This window comes from Doryrhamphus excisus, linkage group LG9 (assembly GCF_037039965.1).
Source record: "Doryrhamphus excisus strain RoL-2023G ecotype Guam linkage group LG9, RoL_Dexc_Guam_v1.1, whole genome shotgun sequence".
NCBI classification, from domain to species: Eukaryota; Metazoa; Chordata; class Actinopteri; order Syngnathiformes; family Syngnathidae; genus Doryrhamphus; species Doryrhamphus excisus.
This window is the reverse complement of record NC_136365.1, coordinates 18,504,339-18,527,365: the sequence shown is the minus strand read 5'-3', so window position 1 is coordinate 18,527,365 and position 23,027 is coordinate 18,504,339. Positions and strand designations below refer to the sequence as shown.

Genomic DNA, 23,027 nt, shown 5'->3' with positions numbered 1-23,027 from the left:
AGTGTCAATCCAAGCTGAGCACTAGCTCTCACTACATTCAACCTGCAAATCTAACTCTTTAAATCTTGTTTCGTTTATTAACGTTTATTTTTCAATTCTTAATTAAATATTGTATGGTGTTTTTTTATTTATTTATTGCTGTTTTCTTCTGTTTCAGCATAGTCGCTGACGTCAATTTCAATTGGAGACACTTGATTGGATAGAAGTTATAAGTGGGTGTAACCAAAAGCAAAGTAGCCAATCGCCTGTGTGTATTTTGTAATAGGCGTTCTTTACACTCAAACGCTGAATACTCCACTAGTATAGCCAACAAATGTTTTTAAAGTCGGTGCACGCCTTTTGGAGGGGTTATTGAAATTATTTTAAGAGACGCTAGAAGTATATGAGCAGGTTTCGCGTAAAGTCGGGCATGAACTTTCTGGTTTCAGTCGAACTGCTGACGGTAAGGCGTAACATGGACTCTTGATTGGATAAATGTCTAAACTCGTTTTTTAGGTAGGCCAATCACGTCTGCGTATTATGCGATGGGTGTTCCCAACAAACCACTGCACAGTGGTGATGTGAGATACCGCTAGATTTGGAATAGATTCGATACCAAATAAATGCAGGTATGGCCAATATTGACACTGATACTACTAAAAATGTAGGTGGTAGCCACTACTATTACTATTACTATTACTATTACTATTACTATTACTATTACTATTACTATTACTATTACTATTACTATTACTATTACTATTACTATTACTATTACTATTACCTAGTAGAACACTAGTTCAACAACTGAAACGTTGTATGAATTTGTATTGGAGGACGAACGTCATTGGTGCCCCCATATTGAGACAGCTTATTGGATGAACTTGGATTGAAGTGGGCGTGACAAAAAGTAAAGTAGCCAATCGCCTGCGTATATTTTGTGATGGGCGTTTCTATCAGTTGAGCCAGTCACAGACAGACAGACAGAAAGTGAATCCACAGCAGCTAGTAAACAACCAACAAGTTAGCAAGACCAGGTAGTTAGCTAGCAGTTTTTTTAAATTACTGTGCGTTAAATCAATAAGAAAGTTATTAAAATGACGTTTAAGGTAGCAGTGTATTTAGACAGCTGATCAGCTGCCACGCGAGTAAGATAGCGTTGGGGTTTAATGACTTTGTCAAATGTTTGTGTAGCATTGAGTTAGCCGGCTAACCCTTAACTCAAGTTCCCCAGTGTGTCGCTAACGGTGAGCCACCGCGGACTTGTCTCAACTTGTTCCCGTTGCTTGTTCCCACCACAGAGACATGGCGTCGTCGGAGTGGACAGGAGCAGCGTCAAGCCCGGATGGTTCTATATCCACCGCCGAGTGCACTGTGCCCGCTTGTATGTTTGCACCGGACCGGGGGTGCGCGGACGATCCGTTCGGGGAAGAGTGCTTGAACGACGGGGGTACCAACGGCCAGTCCGAGGGTCTTATAGATTTAAGCAACAAGGTGGACCTTCATTGTTGTGTTTTTATGATATATATGTATTCTATTTTAATATTGTGCTAGCAGTGAAATATGAGACAGTGACACGTACACACCACATGCTGGAGCACCACTAAATGTTTGTGTAGCAGAAAGCGATAAGCTTCATAACGGTATTTGAAATGTGGTTTGATTGTTGTAACTTATAAAAAATAGTTTGCTTGTTTGATGGAAGCAGACTTACAGCAGAATGAAGACACTGCTGTCATGCTTTCATGTGTTCGTGAACTATATTTTCATCTGACAGATTGCGACAAAAATGCTAGAAAGATGCTGGTAAAATATTTAAACTGCAAGGAGTTGAAATACTTAAAATTATCTTTAAAGAAGGAGAAAATTGCAGCAGCCATGGTTCATACATTGAACAAGGATTGGTCAAAACAGTGACTGGTGGTGTTTGGTTAGCGAACTTGTAAGCATTTTAATCATTTGGTAAGGGAGTGTACATTGTATTATAGCACTGATCTAAACTGCATATTTATCTTCTCCCCCACACAGTTGCTCCTGGTGAGTCCAACGGGGGAACAGTACGACGCACTGCTGCGACATCTGCGTCAACGGCTAGACGAGGGCTGCGGGGAGACCATCTATGTGGTCGGGATGGGCTCGGGTAAGACCGGTAGAAACTGCTATGAGCAAACCCCACACCATCGGATGCCGTGTCTTGTCTGATCTAATCTTGGCTTTAAAGTGTTTTGTTTAAACCAGCATCTTTGTAAAAGTCAGCCAAACCCGAAACACTGAGCTAACTGTCTTCACATTCGGGGTGGAAAAAAAATGTCTCAAATGTAGTACATTATTTGAGGGGTGTCAAAATTGCATGAAGAAAGCCAAAGGGCCCGAAGCAGACACCCCCGCTCTGTTTGATTCCTCACAGTCGACCAGACATGTATGTTAGGATGATTCAAGCGTGTCTGTTGTTGATTGTTTTTAGACGGCAGTGACCACGGTCTGAACGACAAGGACATGGAGGCGTCCGTCGCCACGGTAAGGTCACTGTGCGAGCAGATAGAGGCCGACCTCATCCTGCTGAGAGAGAGGACGGAGGCGGGCGGAAAGATCAACGACTACCTCATCCGCCGGCGTGTGGACGAACAGGACTTCCTGGAAGTCAGGTAAGCTTTTTTCGTGACACTTTGCTCACAAGACTAATGGCTCAGCACGTGTACAGCTTTCGTTTTGTGGTGATTATTTCTTACGGTGGGATTTTTCATGCAGGGTGGCGGTGGTGGGCAACGTGGACGCCGGCAAGAGCACGCTGCTGGGTGTTCTGACCCACGGAGAGCTAGACAACGGCAGAGGATTTGCTCGCCAGAAGCTCTTCAGGCACAAGCACGAGATGGAGAGCGGCAGGACCAGCAGCGTGGGCAACGACATCCTGGGTTTCGACCATGAGGGGCAGGTGCGCGTCTGGACAGGAAGTGACCCTTCAGGATCCCTCCTGCCCTCGCAGGAAGTCACTCTGTTCTCTCATCATGCTTTTCTTCAGGTTGTCAACAAGCCCGACAGCCACGGCGGCAGCTTGGACTGGACCAAGATCTGCGAGAAGTCCTCCAAGGTCATCACCTTTATCGACCTGGCAGGACACGAGAAGTACCTGAAGACCACCGTGTTTGGAATGACCGGGCACCTGCCCGACTTCTGCATGCTCATGGTAAAACATTCATTCATTCATTTTCTACCGCTTATCCTCACGAGGGTCGCGGGGGGTGCTGGAGCCTATCCCAGCTGTCTTCGGGCGACAACCATTCACACTTACATTTATACCTATGGACAATTTGGAGTCGCCAATTAACCTAGCATGTTTTTGGAACGTGGGAGGAAACCCACGCATGCACGTGGAGAACATGCAAACTCCACACAGAGATAGCCGCGGGTGGGATTGAACCCTGGTCTCCTAGCTGTGAGGTCTGCGCGCTCGCCCGCCGTGCAGTCCATATTGTTGCAATTATAAATACACAAGAGAAAATAAGACATTTCACTTCATAGTGAACCACCAATTGTGTTCACTTTTTCAATTCTCCAAAATTTACATTATTGGTTGTTTGTTTTATGACTGGAAGTCTTTCTTTTTTTTATATTTCAACTTCATGCTACTAAAATGAAGTTTTTTCTTTTAGTATTACGCCATTCTAGTGAAATTACAACCTTTTCTCTTAGTATTTTAAGACTTTTTGTTGTGTTGTCTTGCAGGTTGGCAGCAACGCCGGCATTGTGGGCATGACCAAAGAGCATCTGGGCCTCGCTCTGGCACTCAACGTCCCGGTGTTTGTCGTGGTAACCAAGATAGACATGTGTCCCGCCAACATCCTGCAAGGTAGGACTGTGCATGCATTTTTATGAGGGTGTCTTTTGTGTCACATGACATTGGTCAGTCCACATCAAGATTCCTGTTGTGGCGTCTCAAGGAGCCCCCATTAGTGCATTTGTCATCTTTATTATCTAATTTCCAGATAAAATAAGTGTAGAAACAGTCTGTACAAAACGTTGTCATTGTAGTTGTAGCCGTTGGTTTCATGCAAAACCATGAAAAGTAAGTCAGTTGCACCATGCACACCCTGAACTTTGTTACATTTTATTGTTGCTATTGTTTTATGATGACTTGAAAAAAATCTCAGCATGCCTTTAGTTTTTTACATGTTGCCTTGACTTTGGCTGTATTGTCACTTCCATAATTGTTTTCCTTGATTTTGTAATAGCAATATTTGACAGGAATGGTGGAAATCATGAATACTACATAGTTTGATTGACTCATTAATGAACGCAACAATGTATGAATTACAACCAATTACCTTCAGTGCCATGGTGAATTGATTTGTGTTATTTATTTGATGATTATTATACAAAGTATATGTATGTTCAACTTAAAGGCTTGAAAATTTGTGTGTGTGGTTGTTATATTAAAAAAATTACTGAACCGTGGATTTTATGTTGTGTTTGTATTGGCCCCTTACCACCAGCAAAAAAATCTATAATTTATGATTTGTTTGTTTTTTTTGTCCCCAGAAACCCTTAAATTATTACAGAGGCTGTTGAAGTCTCCGGGCTGCAGAAAAATCCCGGTGCTGGTGCAGAACAAAGACGACGTCATCGTCACGGCGTCCAACTTCAGCTCGGAGAGGTGAGACATCATTTTTGTAGCAAAAAGTTGAAACATTAAAGAAAAAAGTAATATATATTGTAACTAAACAGATACAGCGTGATTGTTGATTGGGGGATGGAGGAGTTGATTGATTGAGTGATATGGGAATAAAGTAATATTAGAAGAATGAGTTATTAATAAGAAAGTTGAAATATTAGCAAAATTTAGAAATGGGAAAAGGTTAAAGACCAAATAATGTAGGACTTTTTTCCCCCTGAAATATAGATAAGCTCGCAATGCACATTTGTTACTTCCTTGCATCGTTCCGTCCACGGTGGAAAAAGTTTGGACACCCCCACCATGTGCTTAAAAGTGGCCGTATTTACTGTATCTGGTGGCTTGGCTATCGTGACCACCCTTTGAAGATCGTTTTCAACTTGCTCTCTCACTCCCCTGCCCACAGAATGTGTCCAATATTCCAGATTTCAAATGTAACGGGGGAGAACATGGACCTTCTGAAGATGTTCCTGAACCTCCTCTCCTCCAGAACCAACTTCAACGACGACGAGCCCGCAGAGTTTCAAATAGACGACACGTACTCTGTACCGGTATGTACTGGAAGGTCCGGGTGGGACATCCCAACCTCATGCTCTCTTCACATGTCCCACCAGGGCGTCGGCACCGTGGTTTCAGGAACGACATTGCGAGGAAGGATTCGTCTGAACGACACGCTGCTCCTGGGCCCGGACCCCCTGGGCACCTTCATCCCCATCGCCGTCAAGTCCATCCACCGCAAGAGGATGCCCGTCAAGGAGGTCCGTGGCGGGCAGACGGCATCATTTGCCCTCAAGAAGGTCAGCAGGAGAATTCTTGCGTTGCTCGTTTGGGCATTTAACTTTGTCCGAAACCTTTCTGAGCGGTTGCACTGTTTTTCTGTGCTTGAGCTTTTTCTTTGGTTCATGTAGGAAGCAGCTTTTTGCCCTATAAATGTGTTCAGGTGCGTTCTGCTTGCTCTCCACCTTCATCTGCTTGAGGCTCATTCCCACCTTGTCATTCTCCAGGGCCACTTAGCTGCCTGGTTCTGGCTGCTAGCATAACACTGGGTCCCTCACATCCCAAATATTCCTCTTGTTTCTCGTCTCTCTTCAGATCAAACGCTCATCCATAAGGAAAGGGATGGTGATGGTCTCCCCGAAGCTGACGCCGCAGGCCACCTGGGAGTTTGAAGCCGAGATCCTGGTGCTCCACCACCCCACCACCATATCCCCGCGCTACCAGGCCATGGGTGAGTGTCCATGCCCGAGTTATCGAATAGCAAAGAGGAGAAACTAAATTGTCGGGCACCTTGAGCATGAGGTTAAAATGTCTCTCTTCCGTCTGCTCATCAGTCCACTGCGGCAGCATCCGTCAGACAGCCACCATCCTCACCATGAACAAAGACTGTCTAAGGACGGGCGACAAGGCCTCGGTCCACTTCCGCTTCATCAAGACGCCCGAGTATCTGCACTGCGACCAGAAGCTGGTGTTCAGGGAGGGACGCACCAAAGCTGTGGGCGCCATCACCAAGGTAACACGGCACCATTGCTGTCACACGCCGAAAAAAGTGAAAAAACAAAATGTGCTTGCAGCTCCTGCAGTCAGTCAACACCCAGGCGGCCAAGTCGCAGCAGGTCAAGATGCAGGCCAGCAAGAAGAACCCCGAGGAGGGGAGGCCACCCAGTCCCAACACGGCGGCGGCGCTCACAGTGAATACACACACACTAACGTCACAGAGCAAAGACGGTAAGATGCTATTGATCTGGTGCTATGCTTGATCTGCAGCTCAAGTCAGGAGGCAGCGGGCGGCGGCGAGGCGGCCAGCGACACCGAGGGAAGGGAGGCGGGAATGTGGCCACGACGCCTCCGGTTGTCACAGCGGCAGCGACCGGTTCCGTTTAAATGTTTCACATCCATACAAAGTGAAGGTGACTTGACTGGGCACACGTTTTATCCTGACTGTTGGCCACTGGGGGGCGCTGCTTCCTCTTTTAAACAGCAGTATTTCCTGGCAACTTCCTTAACACAACTAAGCCACTTTCATTTCATAGTTGAGGGCTAAAAAATATATATATAATAGAATGGCTGAATTCACAGAATCTAAATGCATCACTTGGAAAACAATCACCAGCCATCTTCAAGCACCAATCGTCTTGTTTGGTCCAAATGCCCTAAAGAACTCACACAGTTTGTTAGTATTCTATACAAAGTAAATCAAACCACTAACCGCGATACGACATCAGTTTTGTGTTTTGTTTTGTTTTTCTTAAGAGCAATGAAGTTGCCTCGCTGACTGAAATGTTCAAACAGCAGCCCGTTCAATAAGCTAAGCAGCGCATCGCCAACTTGTTTGATGGTCCCTTTAAACCGAGCGAGCGCCTCGTTCCTCACACTGACCTGAGGTAACCAGTGTGAGCCAGGACAATCCGAGTCTTGGTTTTTTTGTTTTATCTTTTGAAGAAAAAAAAATCTTTTGTTGAGCACATTGCATGTTTACGTTCACTTCATGCCGTTTAAATTAAACGGCTGCAGTGTGGGTTGTACATCCTTTTCGATAAAGTTGTTGTCAAAACACATCATGCTCATTGTGTTACATTGTTCTTCCTGTCAGCTGTGGAAGAAAAACACCTTGACTTGAAAAATGACGGCAGGATAATTAGGCAAGATTACCAGAGCAAATCAGGCACTATTTTTATGTCCTGACTGTGACTTTAACAACCCGTCGTAACTTCCCCCGAGCTCACTTTCAGGGAAACATTTCACTTGATCGGCTGTGGCCAAAAAAAAAGGCTGTGGCCAGAGATGTCACATTGGCTGCTCGGACCATGTGTCCAAATACAGTGCACCATGCTGGGGCACATCAGGGCACTCCTCCCCTTCTTTGTCTGGGCTGGAGGAAGCAAGATACGACTCATTCATTCATTTTCTACCGCTTTTTCCTCACGAGGGTCGCGGGGGGTGCTGGAGCCTATCCCAGCTTTCTTTAAGCGAGAGGCAGGGTACACCCTGGACTGGTGGCCAGCCAATCACAGGGCACATATAGACAAACAACCATTCACACTCACTTTCATACTTATGGACAATTTGGAGTTGCTAATTTACCTAGCATGTTTTTGGAATGTGGGAGGAAACCGGAGTACCCGGGGAAAACCCACGCATGCACAGGGATGGGATGACTGTGGGTGGAATCAATATGTTTGTGTTTGTTGTGTTTTAGCTTGCATCATATGGGCAGCTTCTTCAAATATGAATCATTTTTTTACATGAAAATACAATTTTGAGGTGGGATCCCACAGGGTGATGTGCTAGAACCCAGTCTGTTTTTTTTTCTCTCTTATCCTCACAAGGGTTACGGGGGTGCTGGAGCCTATCCCAGCTTTCTTCTTGCGAGAGGCGGGGTACACCCTGGACTGGTGGCCAGCCAATCACAGGGCACATATAGACAAACAACCATTCACACTCACATTCATACCTATGGACAATTTGGAGTCGCTAGCATGTTTTTGGAATGTGGGAGGAAACCGGAATACCTGGAGAAAACCCACGCATGCACGGGGAGAACATGCAAACTCCACACAGAGCAACTCAATCTTCCTTATTTTCTAGAAGACCCGCTCTACTTCTTTACCCACTCTTGCCCTTAGGGTTACGGTTTGGGTGTTAGGTCTGGGTGAGGGCCACAAACGAGGGTCACACATAATAATGGCATATAGTGACTTGATGTTGCGGCTATCAATACTTCATGTCCTTGCAATGGCCCGACCCTTAATGAAGCAGGATGTTCACCCAGGATGCATCCCACATATTCTCTCTTTTATGGCGTCTGCTTGTCAACGCCTCGCATCCCCAGAGGGGGCGGCGCCGACCGAAAGGAAAACAAAGCAATCAGCCATTGGAAAGTACCAACAGGCCAACTCTATTTGCAATCATTGACAGCGGATGGCTGACTCTTTTCTGCACTGTTGAGCAAATGTGATTGAAAGTCATTTGCACAGAAAGATGATTGTTGGTCTTTATAGAAATGACATCATCACTTCCTGCCTTCTGTACACGGCGAAATGAGCTGTTCTCAATGTTTTGTCTTTTAGCAACCAGCAGTTAAAAATAACTGATATGTATGATGGGCCGGCCTAATGGGCAGTGGTCTCAAATTCAAGTTCTACTAGTCTAAGTCTAAGAAGTTTGTCTGCATGTCGTCACTTTTTAACAAATGCCAGTGGACAAACTTCCACCCAAACTTTCCTCACCCTCTATTTCCAGCAATCCAAATAAGGCAGAGACATTTTTTTTAATGAGGGGCGATTATACGCCAATTAATCAGGCGCTTCGGCAGTAAACAAAAAAAAAAAAGAAGAGCGGATGAAACCTGGTGGAGCACAAAATAAATGTCTTAATAAATAAAGATTCACATGCATTATTGAATTTGGCTCTCAGGGCTTTTTTTTCCCACCCTGCTGTCATCCAAAACAAAGTCGTTGGAAATAATAGCAGCTCCAATTAGAATACTTGATTCTGTCTTCATTTATACTTCTATCATTTGGATTCTTTGAATTATTAATGACACTTTTAAAACTCTTTCATTTCTTTGTGTGTATGTGTGGAAGAGAGAGAACTAGATTGTGTGGTAATATGGTACTTGGCCAGCAGGTGGCATCGCTGTGTAAGGCGCCAGTCAATGCTTTGGGCAGGATATTGTGGGGTGGGTGTTGGTGGGGTTTAAGTGTGTAATAATTCCACAGAATGGCTCTACCTCTTGAACCAGCATCCACCCCACCCCCACGGGGTACTATTGCAGTGAATGAATAGAATAACATACAGAGTGCCAGAAAAGAGGAAACGTGAGTGTGCTTTTTTATACTACTAGAGGAGGGGCGGTGGGTGGGGGTGAAAATGTGATTTTCGTAATAGCGTCACTGCTCAGAGTCAAACACTGCATGGAGCAAATTGCTAAATGCTACAACAGCTTTGCCATTTTGCTATTACATTCCAACTCTATATGGATGCTAACACCGACACATTAGCCAATCAAGATTTTCAACCAATTACAACCATACCTACTCAAGTTAGCATTAGCATGCTAAGTCAATGCTACAACAGCTTTGCCATTTTGCTATTATATTCCAACTCTCTATATGGATGCTAACACCGACACATTAGCCAATCAAGATTTTCAACCAATTACAATCATACCTACTCAAGTTAGCATTAGCATGCTAAGTCAATGCTACAACAGCTTTGCTATTATATTCCAACTCTCCATATGGATGCTAACACCGACACATTAGCCAATCCAGATTTTTAACCAATTACAACCATACCTACTCAAGTTAGCATTAGCATGCTAAGTCAATGCTACAACAGCTTTGCCATTTTGCTATTATATTCCAACTCTCTATATGAATGCTAACACCGACACATTAGCCAATCAAGATTTTCGACCAATTACAACCATACCTACTCAAGTTAGCATTAGCATGCTAAATCAATGCTACAACAGCTTTGCCATTTTGCTATTATATTCCAACTCTCTATATGGATGCTAACACCGACACATTAGCCAATCATGATTTTTGAAAAATTACAACCATACCTACTCAAGTTAGCATTAGCATGCTAAGTCAATGCTACAACTGCTTTGCTATTATATTCCAACTCTATATGGATGCTAACACCGACACATTAGCCGATCAAGATTTTCAACCAATTACAACCATACCTACTCAAGTTAGCATTAGCATGCTAAGTCAATGCTACAACAGCTTTGCCATTTTGCTATTATATTCCAACTCTCTATATGAATGCTAACACCGACACATTAGCCGATCAAGATTTTCGACCAATTACAACCATACCTACTCAAGTTAGCATTAGCATGCTAAGTCAATGCTACAACAGCTTTGCCATTTTGCTATTATATTCCAACTCTCCATATGGATGCTAACACCGACACATTAGCCAATCAAGATTTTCGACCAATTACAAGCATACCTACTCAAGTTAGCATTAGCATGCTAAGTCAAGACAAACGTGCTGCTACATAAAGATGTACAGTCCATGATATGTGTGTGCGAACTCCTCTAAAACTACACACACGTTCCTTAAGAAAGTGCTGAGTGGACTAGACCAGCTCCTCCCCAGGATTCATCAGCGTGCTACCACAAAAGTCTGCTGACTAGAGTAAATGTCGGCAGCCGACTCCATGATGAATAAATAAACAAACACACCTTGAAGGCAGCATCTTGTTCTGCGAGCAGGCATGAGTAGGGGCAGAAGGGTCGCATCACAGCCTGTTAAAGATCAGGGTTTAGGGTTGGGGTTGGATTATGGTTTAGGTTTAGTGTTGATTGTTGGTTAGTTTATTTATTATGGATCGGGTTGGGGTTAGTTATACCGTTTTGAGTTGTTGGTTTAGGTTGTGGGTTTAGGTCAGGGTTTTTGGTTGAGATGAGCAGTTGAAGCCTCATGAAGCTTTTGAGGCTTTCCTTCAAATTATCCCGGACAGATTCAAACCTTTGGTGCTTCAATGAAAGCAACATTAGTGACACACGGGGGAGGAGTGAAGTCAAAGTAACCTAGGCTGACAACCAGTCCAGGGTGTATACCCTGCTACCATGCCTCTTGCACAAAAGGGATAGGCTCATAAGAATGCATGCACACTGAAGTCATCATTCATTCATTCATTTTGTACCGCATATCCTCACAAGGGTTGCGGGGGTGCTGGAGCCTATCCCAGCTGTCTTCGGGCGAGAGACAAACAACCATTCACACTCTTATTCATACCTATGGACAATTTGGAGTAAAAAAAAACGGAGTACCCGGAGAAAACCCACGCATGCACAGGGAGAACATGCAAACTCCACACAGAGATGTCAGAGGGTGTGATTGAACTTGGGTCTCCTAGCTGTGAGGTCTGCGCGCTAACCACTCGACCACCGTGCAGCCCTGAAGTCATCATTCATTCATTCATTTTCTACTGCTTTTTCCTCACGAGGGTCGCGGGGGGTGCTGGAGCCTATCCCAGCTGTCCTTGGGCGAGAGACGGGGTACACCCTGGACTGGTGGCCAGCCAATCACAGGGCACATATAGACAAACAACCATTCACACTCACATTCATACATATGGACAATTTGGAGTCGCCAATTAACCTAGCATGTTTTTGGAATGTGGGAAAAACACGGAGTACCCGGAGAAAACCCGGGGAGGACATGCAAACACCACACAGAGATGGCCGCGGGTGGGATTGAACCCTCGTCTCCTAGCTGTGAGGTCTGCGTGCTAACCACTGGACCGCCATGCAGCCCTGAAGTTATCATATACTACAAAAACTGCTCATTATAACATAAAGATCATGGATGAGTTGGTGTTTTTATATCAAAAGTTGTTTTACATCAAATGTTGGCCTAAAACTTTGGTGACTTTGGTTCTTGTTTCCAAGTCACATGCTGTGTTCTCGCTCTGAAAGGACGATAAATGAGAGGAATCACACGTCCTCCCCTTGGGTGAATTCTCTCTCCATCGGCTCCTAATAGGACGCTAATATAGCTCCAGCCTATATTATCTGCAGCCTGGAGGCCTTGGCAGGCAACATAAAGTGGCAGCCAAGTCTTTCTGTCATGTAAAAGTCCAGCGTGCTTCTATTAGTATGTGTGTGGGATACAGATTGGTGGGAATCTATTACAAGTGTGCAAGAGTATGTGTGTGTGTGTGTGATGAATCCTTCCGGTGTTCGTTTTTCATCAAGCTGACTATTTCACTGGAGAGTCCCGAGCACGAGTCACTACTGGATCGTTAACAGTTCGCCGCTGATTTGTGAGGCGGCAGGGAAAGCGAAAGTTTCCATCATGTGTCGCCGGGCACTGGAGATAAACATTAATCCTGCAAATGCAACTAACCACCTCAGCCCCCCCCAATTTCTCCAAACTGGGGTGTTTTAACAATCAACTGTAAAGTAGTATGGCTCCATCATACTTAAGCACATGGAAAAGTAATGGCACGTGCCGAGAGACATGTTTCTCAAAAGTCATATTTTTTACAATACACTTCTATGTGTTTTTGTAACAGTGCTGTAGTATGTCACATGTGTGTGTATATATATATACATATATACATACCATATTTTCCGGACTATAAGTTTTCATAGGTTGGCTGTTCCTGCGACTTATACTCCAGAGTGACTTATAAATGAAAAAACTGTTTATGTTACAGTGGTTACCATTATAAATCTGTTTCAAAAATGGTGCATTTGTTTTCAAGACAGCAGGCACGGTCGTGCATCAGTCACTGACTGTATTTCTTTTTGTTTGCTTACTTCGGCTGCTTTGCCAAGAATATCAGGGCTGCAAAGAAAAACTACTCTGAAAAAAGTCAAGATTCTCAGGAAATGAATCTACAGCTGTGTGGAAAGGTTTGAAAACTATTACCAACTACAGAGGAACAAAACGCTGTCCGACAACCTGAATGAGTTCTAGTGCAGAGTTCTACTCAAAGCTCCAATCTCCACTTACCTGCACCCCCGACCCCTCCCCCACAACACTGCAGCGAGGATCTGTGTGAAAAGGATGTCTGTCTGCTGTTTCAGCAGCTGAAAACAAAAGCCCCAAGACCTGACGGCGTATCACCTACCACCTTGAAATCCATTTGTGGAACAGCTGACACTCATCTTCACTCACATCTTCAACAGATCACTGGGGCGGTGCAAAGTACCCTCTTGTCCCGATTCCCCCCCGAAACCATTCATCACAGGATTGAATGACTACAGATCGGTGGTCATGGAATTCTTTGAGAGACCGGTGTCAGACCACCTGAAAGGGCATTACCAGTCCACTACTGGAGCCCCTGCAGTGTCCTGACCAGCCAAATGTGTGTCAAGGGTTTAGGGTCCTCTGTTTGTGGACTTCAGTCTGAGTACGGATACAAATACAGATCATTTTGGTAATAATTGTCTAACCCTAACCCTAAGGACAAGATGCAGGAAAACCATCAAAGACCATATACTGTAAGACGCCCTCTTGCCCTCTAAAGTACCCTCTTGTCCCGATCTCCCCCGAAACCATTCATCACAGGATTGAATGACTACAGATCGGTAGTCATAGAATTCTTTGAGAGACCGGTGTCAGACCACCTGAAAGGGCATTACCAGTCCACTACTGGAGCCCCTGCAGTGTCCTGACCAAACAAATGTGTGTCAAGGGTTTAGGGTCCTCTGTTTGTGGACTTCAGTCCGAGTACGGATACAAATACAGATCATTTTGGTAATAATTGTCTAACTTTTATAAGGACAAGATGCAGGAAAACCATCAAAGACCATATAGTGTAAGATCCGCAGGTTGTTGGTTATTAGATCTGCATGTACCAATTTTTTTTTTTTTTTGGGGGGGGTTGTATTTGCATTTTTTGTGTGTGTTCTGTGTCGTTTTTGTAGAATACGTCACAAGCTAATCACAAAACAAGTCTGAAGACTCTTACAAGTAGTAAGCGGTTGATATGCCAGTTGTACCAGTTGTACCAGTTGTACCAGTTGTACCAGTTGTACCAGTTGTGCCAGTTGTACCAGTTGTATGTACGCAGCGCTTTGCAATTAGCAGATAATTGTCGTTTGCTCCTGGCTCTCCTCTTCATGTTTCCCAGCTGGTGTGTCATCGTTGTCCATTAGGCCATCCTCTGATTTTTTGGTCCAGACTGATTCTCCATTTTGTCCATTTCTACCCAGCTGTTGAGTCTTCTGGTATGTTTTGTTGTTTATTTAATGCCACTGAATTTTCTTCTCTTCTCTATTTAGTTCAATTCCAAATTTGAATTGATTTCTCTTTTAACTCCCCTTGCATTGTCTTAACACCTCTGCTATGTCAGTTTTTCTCTCTGCGGGTTAATGAGTCCAACAGGCAGTCGTCTCTGCTAGGGATGCTGAATTATTGATGCAACGGGGTCACCAGGAAGAAAAGATGGGGTCGGGTGGGGAGAAATTAGTGTGAAAGAAGGGAACATTTACTTTAGTGGCACCGAGTCGATGTTCGGGCACTGATAGTGATGAGATAAGAAGCCGGGGAGAAAGATTGGGAAGAGATTTAATTTGTAATGAACTCGGCAGGGGGAGCCCACTTGTTTTAAATCCAATGCCCCCAAACTAGGAGTCATCCTGTGGTTCCTATAGGGGTGATGGAACTCCAGTGATGAACTTTCAATATTAGAAAGTGCAATAGAGCCTCTGATTTTTAGAAGTGGAGGATGACCGGGCCCCTACACAGTGGTACCAAACCAATTAGTAAGTACAAAGGCTGTAATAACACGACCAATTGAATGGCGGGTTAAACCTCTATGGGCAGAAGTGTTTAAAATGCAGTATCTTATGTTGAACTTCCCTTTGTATCGGCAGGACTGAACAAAAGTGCTGTTGGGCCTCAGTGTTTGTTGACTATAATTGAAAATAATTCAATTACAAATGTTGTTTTGAAAAGGGTGAAATTGACGGATTGATGATTTCCAGGGCTCGGTTCTTCCTCAGGGCTTCATCGGATCGTTCTAAAACTTTAGCTAGACGTATCAGATGGATGAGTTATGCTGAATCGGGATTTTGTAGTTGGTCAGAGTTTAGCGACAAAGTTCACCCGTCTTTATAAATCATAACATATCACAAGGGCTGCACGGTGGTCGAGTGGTTAGCACGCAGACCTCACAGCCAGGAGGCGAGGGTTCAATTCCACCCTCGGCCATCTCTGTGTGGAGTTTGCATGTTCTCCCCGTGCATGCGTGGGTTTTCTCCAAGTACTCCGGTTTCCTCCCACATTCCAAAAACATGCTAGGTTAATTAGCGACTCCAAATTGTCCATAGGTATGAATGTGAGTGTGAATGGTTGTTTGTCTATATGTGCCCTGTGATTGGCTGGCCACCAGTCCAGGGTGTACCCCGCCTCTCGCCCGAAGACAGCTGGGATAGGCTCCAGCACCCCCCATGACCCTTGTGAGCATAAGCAGTAGAAAATGAATGAATGAATATAAATATAGGGGTGTTATTTCATGTTTAGAGGGCTCTAATCATGTTTGAAGGTGGTAAACAGCGAACCTTGTGAGGATAAGCGGTAGAAAATGAATTAATAAATATTGTGTTAGCAATACCATTTCTCCGAGTACTCCGGTTTCCTCCCACATTCCAAATACATGCTAGGTTAATTGGCGACTCCAAATTGTCCATAGGTATGAATGTGAGTGGGAATGGTTGTTTGTCTATATGTGCCCTGTGATTGGCTGGCCACCAGTCCAGGGTGTACCCTGCTGCTCGCCCAAAAAGACAGCTGGGATAGGCTCCAGCACCCCCGTGACCCTGGTGAAGATAAGCGGTAGAAAATGAATGAATGCTTTGATATGTATATAAAATCGTCCCTCACAATATTGTGGTTCGATTATCACTCCCTCACTATATCACTGTTTTTCATAAATTGATTACAGTAGTTTCGAGGGATGAGCTGAATACTCGTTTATCATACATTCTTTTATTATCTGTATTTCTGTTAAAAGAAAATGCTGTTTATATATTCACTTTTCACGCTCTGTGATTGGCCAGTCACTCACCTAGACCGACTAAGGAAGCAGCCCCCACAGAGGAGCTTGGCTGTGCAAAGTTGAAAACGGCTCCAATGCCTCCACTTTATTGCGTTTTCTTCAGCTCGCCTATTTTTGTAGTACACAGACAGTAGTACACAGACAGTAGTACACAGACAGTAGTACACAGACAGTAGTACACAGACAGAAACGTATAGTTGTCAGAATTAGGTACCAATCCATCTTGAACATTAGATGCATCGTTTTCCTGAAAAACCTTGTCAAACCCAAATTGTTCTCCGTTTGACATTTGACTTTATGGAAGTTTTTCCCAGTTTCACAAAAATGCAGATGATGCTACACACTACTAACTCTGGAGTCAAACCGGTAACTGCAGAGAACCATTTTGAGACACCAAATAACCAAAACAAAAAGTGCACAATTTGTAGAGTGCAACGTCCGGTCAGCCTTTGTTCAATTGTTAATGAGAGGAAAGGCAATTAACGGGCAACACGAGCAGTAGATAAAAGCCTGACGGCAACGAGAGTAAAGCTCAGATGATAACTGGACAGCCTCAAGGGTCAGATGCTGCAGAAGGGGGCCATTGTTTGATCGTTTGATACTTTTTCAAGAAATAAGGGACAATAAATTACGAATGCGAAACCTTTGTTTCCTAAAGCTCCTGTTTGAATTCGATTGGAAATTGTCCTTGATAGTATTTCACAGCGGTTGGAATAAAAGAATGAGCGACCTACTGATTCTTTGGGCGAGGAAGGGTACGGACAGGAAGCCGACAGCTGGGGTCCCTAACAAATGGAGCCACCAATGAAGTCAAGAATTTACTGTCACTCCCTACTGATGGAGTTTCTTTACTGATTTCTATCTTTTAACAAAAATATTGTAATGTACCATATCGAGCAGGGGTCTCAAACTCAATTTACTTGGGGGCCACTGGAGCTAGGGTCTGGGCGAGACTGGGCCGCATCAGGTTTAAAAAAAAAAAAAAATGCATTTATTAAAAACAGAAAAATTAATAAATTTCGCTTTGGTTTCGATTTTCTACAATAAAACATTCCACTGTTCTCAAATATCTTAATTTTTATTTTTCTACACAAAATAAGATGAAAAATAAATAAACAAATCAAGAATAAAGAAAATCAATCAATCAGTAATAAATAAATATAATAATAATAATAATAAAACGGCAAATAATAAAAACTTAAGAAACCACATATAGTTGATGGGTAGACAATTTTTTTTTTTCAGATTAAAATGAACAAAGCATTATTAGAGCCCTGTAGACATGACAAAACACGACTATAGTCACATTTATACTCTTTTTATTTACAACATATTGCGCAACTGCAGGGTCTTGAGACACATGCTAACTCGCAAACTAGAGAGCTAGCGACCTAAACGGTAGCCTTCAAGTTATTTCCTTTAAACTTAAATAGCCAAAAAACTTACCACTTCCACACGGGTAGGGAGGATAACTATTAACAGTTATTTAACCTTTAACATGAACATTAATCAAACGTAATAATTTTTTCTGGGTACATGATACCATACAGCATCCATATCAAACTTGCGCGGGCCGCACTAACATTAAACTTTCATATCAAGGCGGGGGCCTCTAACTAGTGTCCTGCGGGCCACATTTGGCCCGCGGGCCACGTGTTTGAGACCCCTGATATAGAGTATTCATATATGATTATTTCTTTCTCTCTGCTCCTGCTTGAGCAAATACGTGGTTCTATCTATGGCTCCCAATATTCCCTCTTAGGGATCAATCCCCTCGTTAGCATATCACAACGTCAAGATCATTCCTACGTGGAAAACGCATCGTTTCCTTCCATACATATTCGGTGCTTCACACATCCTGGGCTCTTTGGATTAAAAACATAGATCCCGGCTCGGATGAGAAGCCTCGGCGGTCCCAATTAAATGTCGTTGCGGTGTAAAAGTGAAGCGGCTCCGCTGAGGCGACGCGAGCACAGCTTGCACATGTGGAAGTTTGTCAGTCGAGATCACACAAGAATGTTCTGACAATCGTTGCGTCAAGCTGCCGCTCCATGTGATGTTTTATGATAACTTTGACTTTATTTTTTAGCAGATTTGCTTCATAGACAGCAGGTCAGGGAACACATTTGAAGCGACCAAATGGCCAATTTAAACTTTTACTCCCTGGTTTCTGAAAGATCATGGAATTAAAGTCCCAAACTGCAGAAGATCTTTCTATCGTTCGAGTAAAATCGCAAGGTTAGCGCTTGAAAACCTACTGGGAACACACCGACACATTTCAGTGTTAATTATTCACCAATTATTCATATTCTACCGCTTATCCTCACGAGGGTCGCAGGGGTGCTGGAGCCTATCACAACTGTCTTCAGGCGAGAGGCGGGGTACACCCTGGACTGGTGGCCAGCTAATTACAGGGCACATATAGACAAACAACCATTCACACTCACATTCATACCTATGGACAATTTGGAGTCGCCAATTAACTAAAAAAAATCTAAAACCCAAAAAAGACCGCTGGGATAGGTTCCAGCACCCCCCGCGACCCTCGTGAGGAAAAGCGGTAGAAAATGAATGAATGTGTTTGGAATGTGGGAGGAAACCGGAGTACCCGGAGAAAACCCACGCATGCACGGGGAGAACATGCAAACTCCACACAGAGATGGCTGAGGGTGGAATTGAACTCCGGTCTTCTAGCTGTGAGGCCTGCGTGCTAACCACTTGTCCGTGTTAATTATGATAAACAGTATTAGAAACGAGACCTGAAGTTGCGATCCACAGTGAGTTTAAATGTATTATTTTACTCCACAGTCATGGAGGAAATCGATCCGCCACCCATGTGACCATGTCCAAATATGGGCAAGGTACCGAGCCCCCAGTGATGCCGCATCATCAGTAGGTAAATGTTCAACAGTGACAAAGCTTGATTAGTTTTTTGTAGCACTTTTCCATGCACCTAAACACTTCACAATGAATGAAACCAATTATTTATTCACTCCTCATACACTGGTGGAGGTACCCTACATCTGTGGCTACAGCTGCACTGGAGTGGTGTGACAGAAATGTACAGATGAAAGACCAACCCATTTCAGGTTAAACCCACACCCACCTCTGTTTTTTTTACCCCTCCCACTCAGAGTGCAGATACACCCATTTAGATGGATGTACTCGCATGGGACATGCCATGGCTGACTTCATGCAGTGTTAAGGTAATGTAATGTAAGCTAATATTAATGATAATATTAATATTAATTAACCAGCTCACACACACACAATGTGTGTCGTTTTGTACGTTTTGCTGGTCAAAATTTACGGACTCCAATATGTGTGGTACGGTGTGGCACCCCCCCCCCCCCCGGAATTAGTGCAATTAGTGTGGCCAACGCACGTGCCAATGTCAACATCTTATTCCTTAATAAATGGTCTTCACCGCGACTACGTACTCGTGGGCAGAACAAATGCAGCAATTTGAGAAATGCCAAAAATCCCCCATGCCAAAAAAAATGGTATGTCCGATTGCAATGGAGGCTTTACAAAGCTGTTCTCGATCAAGTGGTGGGCTTTAACTACAGTGGACACCCCCCCCCCCCCCCCAAAAAAAAAAAAAACAACCACCCTCTTCAACCACCTCTTCATTTCTGGTTTCTTCGTGTTCGGACTGAACGCCGCCTTCCTCACATTCTGCGGCGGCAGACGTGCCGCCGATTTAATCGTCTTTATTAACCGCCACTCACATTTTGTTCACTGATGTCTAGCAGCCCTCTTTCACCTCGCATTTCTTTTTCCTACTACCCCCCCCCCCCCCTCCCTCCCCGCGCCGTGTTCCTGTTTGTCAGCTCCATTAAGGCGAAGGCGGTGGAGAGCTGCCCCGGCCGCTTGACCTCAACTGGCCTCTCCGTCACCGGAGTGGGTGCTGGAGAACCCTCGGGGAGGCGCTGGTTGTCTGCATGGGTCCTGGCGGCGCCGGGCTGCCTTGGACAGTAATTGGATGGCTCGGAGCGCCGGGATGGGGCCCTCTGCTGACAGCTGGTGGGCAGACGCTGAAGACCAATTAGAGAAACACAGTGGAAAACAGGAAAGACAGAAGCGAAAGAGAGAGACATACTGGCAACGTTTCTTTGATTACACAAGTAAGTGTGACATGTTGAGATGGGAAGACAACACAACAAAAGTATGTTTCTCCGAAACGGGATTGTTCCAGTTGTTGATCGTGACTCACAACAAACACACACACACACACACACACACACACAGTTCTGAATCTCACATAAGTGTTTAACTATAGTCTGCAATTTATTATTCAGTGATTCGAATTCTCACTCCACTCTTCAAAAGTAATGCAGTAGTTACTTTTGTAGCAGAATAACTAACTCAGTTAACTCAGTTAACTCAATAACTCAGTTACTTTTTTTTGAGAAGTAACTAGTAACTATAAGTAATTACTTTTTTAAAGTAACATGCCCAACACTGAGGGCTGCACTGTAGTCGAGTGGTTAGCACGCAGACCTCACACCTAGGAGACAAGGGTTCAATTCCACCCTCGGCCATCTCTGTGTGGAGTTTGCATGTTCTCCCCGTGCATGCGTGGGTTTTCTCCGGGTACTCCGGTTTCCTCCCACATTCCAAAAACATGCTAGGTTAATTAGCGACTCCAAATTGTCCATAAGTATGAATGTGAGTGTGAATGGTTGTTTGTCTATATGTGCCCTGTGATTGGCTGGCCACCAGTCAAGGGTGTACCTCGCCTTTCGCCCAAAGACAGCTGGGATAGGCTCCAGCACCCCTCGCGACCCTCTTGAGGATAAGCGGTAGAAAATGATTAAATATTATTTTGGGGCTGCATGAGTGGTTAGCACGCAGGCATCACACCTAGGAGACCCGAGTTCAATTCCACCCCATTTCTGTGTGGAATTTGCATGTTTTCCCCGTGCATGTGTGGGTTTTCCGTTAAGATTCCAGTTAAAACTGGTTAACAGCCAGGAGTGTGCACAGTGTTTGCTAATTCGACTTAAATGTGCTAACAGCAAAAAATGCATTAGCGGACGTTACCTGATGTAAATACAAGACCCCTGGAATAGTCCATTGCATAAGAGGGCAGTGGTCGAAACACAGATAAAAGATTCCGCATTTTGGCGTTTAACACGTGATTTAATACTAAAACATTAGTATGTACTTTAAATTGAAGAAAAACAGTTTTTATGAGTCGTTCAGGGGGCCCTGGAAATTCCGATGCTCCAGCTAATTGTGTTTTCCTAATGCTGTGGAGGTCTACTGCACCTCAAGATGGTTTGATGCCAGAAGTCTTTATCAAAGGTGGCGTGTTGTAAAGTTAGAGATGGGGGTGTGGTCGTGAGCTCATCCAATTATTTCAGGGGGATGTTGTCAGCGGTGAAATTTAGACCGTTAACAAGCGGCGTGACAGCAAATCGGTTCAGCAACGTAGCTGTCACTGGTCTTGTTTTTTTTTTTTTTTCAGGGTTTGTCAATTTAAATGAAACATTTACCCCGAGCCTCGTAAATCACATGCAGACGGGTTAGATGCCACATGAAAGGGTGTTTTTCTCATTAAAAAGGTAATGCTATTTCCAGCCTCATTAGTCCTGTGGCAAGAGAAATAATAAAATAAGACAGCAAAGTGACAAATAAAGTCGCTCTTGTCAACGATCAACTCTTAGTGTTGCCAGTCGAATAAAAACTGCGTGTTCACGTCATTGGCTTATTCACTATTTGCTTATACGGTACAAATGTACAATATCTGATATACCATAAAACAGGGGTTATAAGGGACAATTTTCAGGGTAATAAGGGACAAAAAATGCTTTAAATGTGGGCGGCACGGCGGTCTAGTGGTTAGCGCGCAAATTGTCCATAGGTATGAATGTGAGTGTGAATGGTTGTTTGTCTATATGTGCCCTGTGATTGGCTGGCCACCAGTCCAGGGTGTACCCCGGCCTCTCGCCCCAAGACAGCTGGGATAGGCTCCAGCACCCCCCGCGACCCTTGTGAGGATAAGCAGTAGAAAATTAATGAATGAAATTACCACACAAGCTAGGAGACCCAGGTTCGATTCCCTGCTCGGCCATCTCTGTGTGGAGTTTGCATGTTCTCCCTGTGCATGAGTGGGTTTTCTCCGGGTACTCCGGTTTCCTCCCACATTCCAAAAACATGCTAGGTTAATTGGCGATTCCAAATTGTCCATAGGTATGAATGTGAGTGTGAATGGTTGTTTGTCTATATGTGCCCTGTGATTGGCTGGCCATCATTGAACAAGAAACAGAAAAAAACACAGCAGAAAATGTAATATTCAATATTACAAATGTAATATTACAAGAATAAAGTCACAACAATACAATAAAAATAAAATATACATGCTGAAATACATTTAAAAAAATCCTAAACACTTGTCCATAGGTATGAATGTGAGTGTGAATGGTTGTTTGTCTATATGTGCCCTGTGATTGGCTGGCCACCAGTCCAGGGTGTACCCCGCCACTCACCCGAAGACAGCTGGGATAGGCTCCAGCGCCCCTCGCGACCCTCATGAGGATAAGCGGTAGAAAATGAATGAATGAATGAATATTATTTTAGGGCTGCACGAGTGGTTAGCACGCAGGCCTCACAACTAGGAGACCCAAGTTCAATTCCAGATTCCTCCCACATTCCAAAAACATGCTAGGTTAATTGGCGACTCCAAATTGTCCATAGGTATAAATGTGAGTGTGAATGGTTGTTTGTCTATATGTGCCCATGTGCCATGCAAACAGGAAACAGGAAGCTGCTTTGTGTTGTTTTTTTCAAAGAAGCATATATTCTTGAAGAAATTGTTCAAAAAACATTTTTCTGAAA

The 23,027-nt window shown here is 44.0% G+C and overlaps 1 protein-coding gene across 3 annotated transcripts; it reads left to right on the top strand.

Moving 5' to 3' along the window:
• Positions 1-584: 584 nt before the first annotated feature.
• On the top strand, positions 585-7,199 carry gtpbp1l (GTP binding protein 1, like). Of its 3 annotated transcripts, none has more exons than XM_058088335.2 (14): positions 585-608; positions 1,281-1,473; positions 2,008-2,119; positions 2,444-2,624; positions 2,728-2,911; positions 2,999-3,163; positions 3,703-3,826; positions 4,516-4,630; positions 5,055-5,199; positions 5,263-5,445; positions 5,741-5,876; positions 5,980-6,158; positions 6,220-6,336; positions 6,413-7,199. In XM_058088335.2, exons 2-14 carry the CDS (start codon positions 1,285-1,287, stop codon positions 6,527-6,529), a joined length of 1,947 nt encoding a protein of 648 aa, XP_057944318.2. In that variant the 5' UTR covers positions 585-608; positions 1,281-1,284; the 3' UTR covers positions 6,530-7,199. The 3 variants fall into 3 exon arrangements, with proteins under 3 accessions (XP_057944318.2, XP_057944316.2, XP_057944317.2); XM_058088333.2 differs by lacking the exon at positions 585-608 and adding an exon at positions 921-1,016; XM_058088334.2 differs by lacking the exon at positions 585-608 and adding an exon at positions 982-1,127.
• The last annotated feature ends 15,828 nt before the right edge of the window (positions 7,200-23,027 follow it).

Coding starts and splice junctions, on each gene's coding strand:
- gtpbp1l (XM_058088335.2), top strand. CDS start 1,285: ATGGCGTCGTCGGAGTGGACAGGAGCAGCGTCAAGCCCGGATGGTTCT. Junction 4,631..5,054: donor TCCAACTTCAGCTCGGAGAG/GTGAGACATCAT, acceptor CCCTGCCCACAG/AATGTGTCCAATATTCCAGA. Junction 6,337..6,412: donor ACACGGCGGCGGCGCTCACA/GTGAATACACAC, acceptor CTTGATCTGCAG/CTCAAGTCAGGAGGCAGCGG.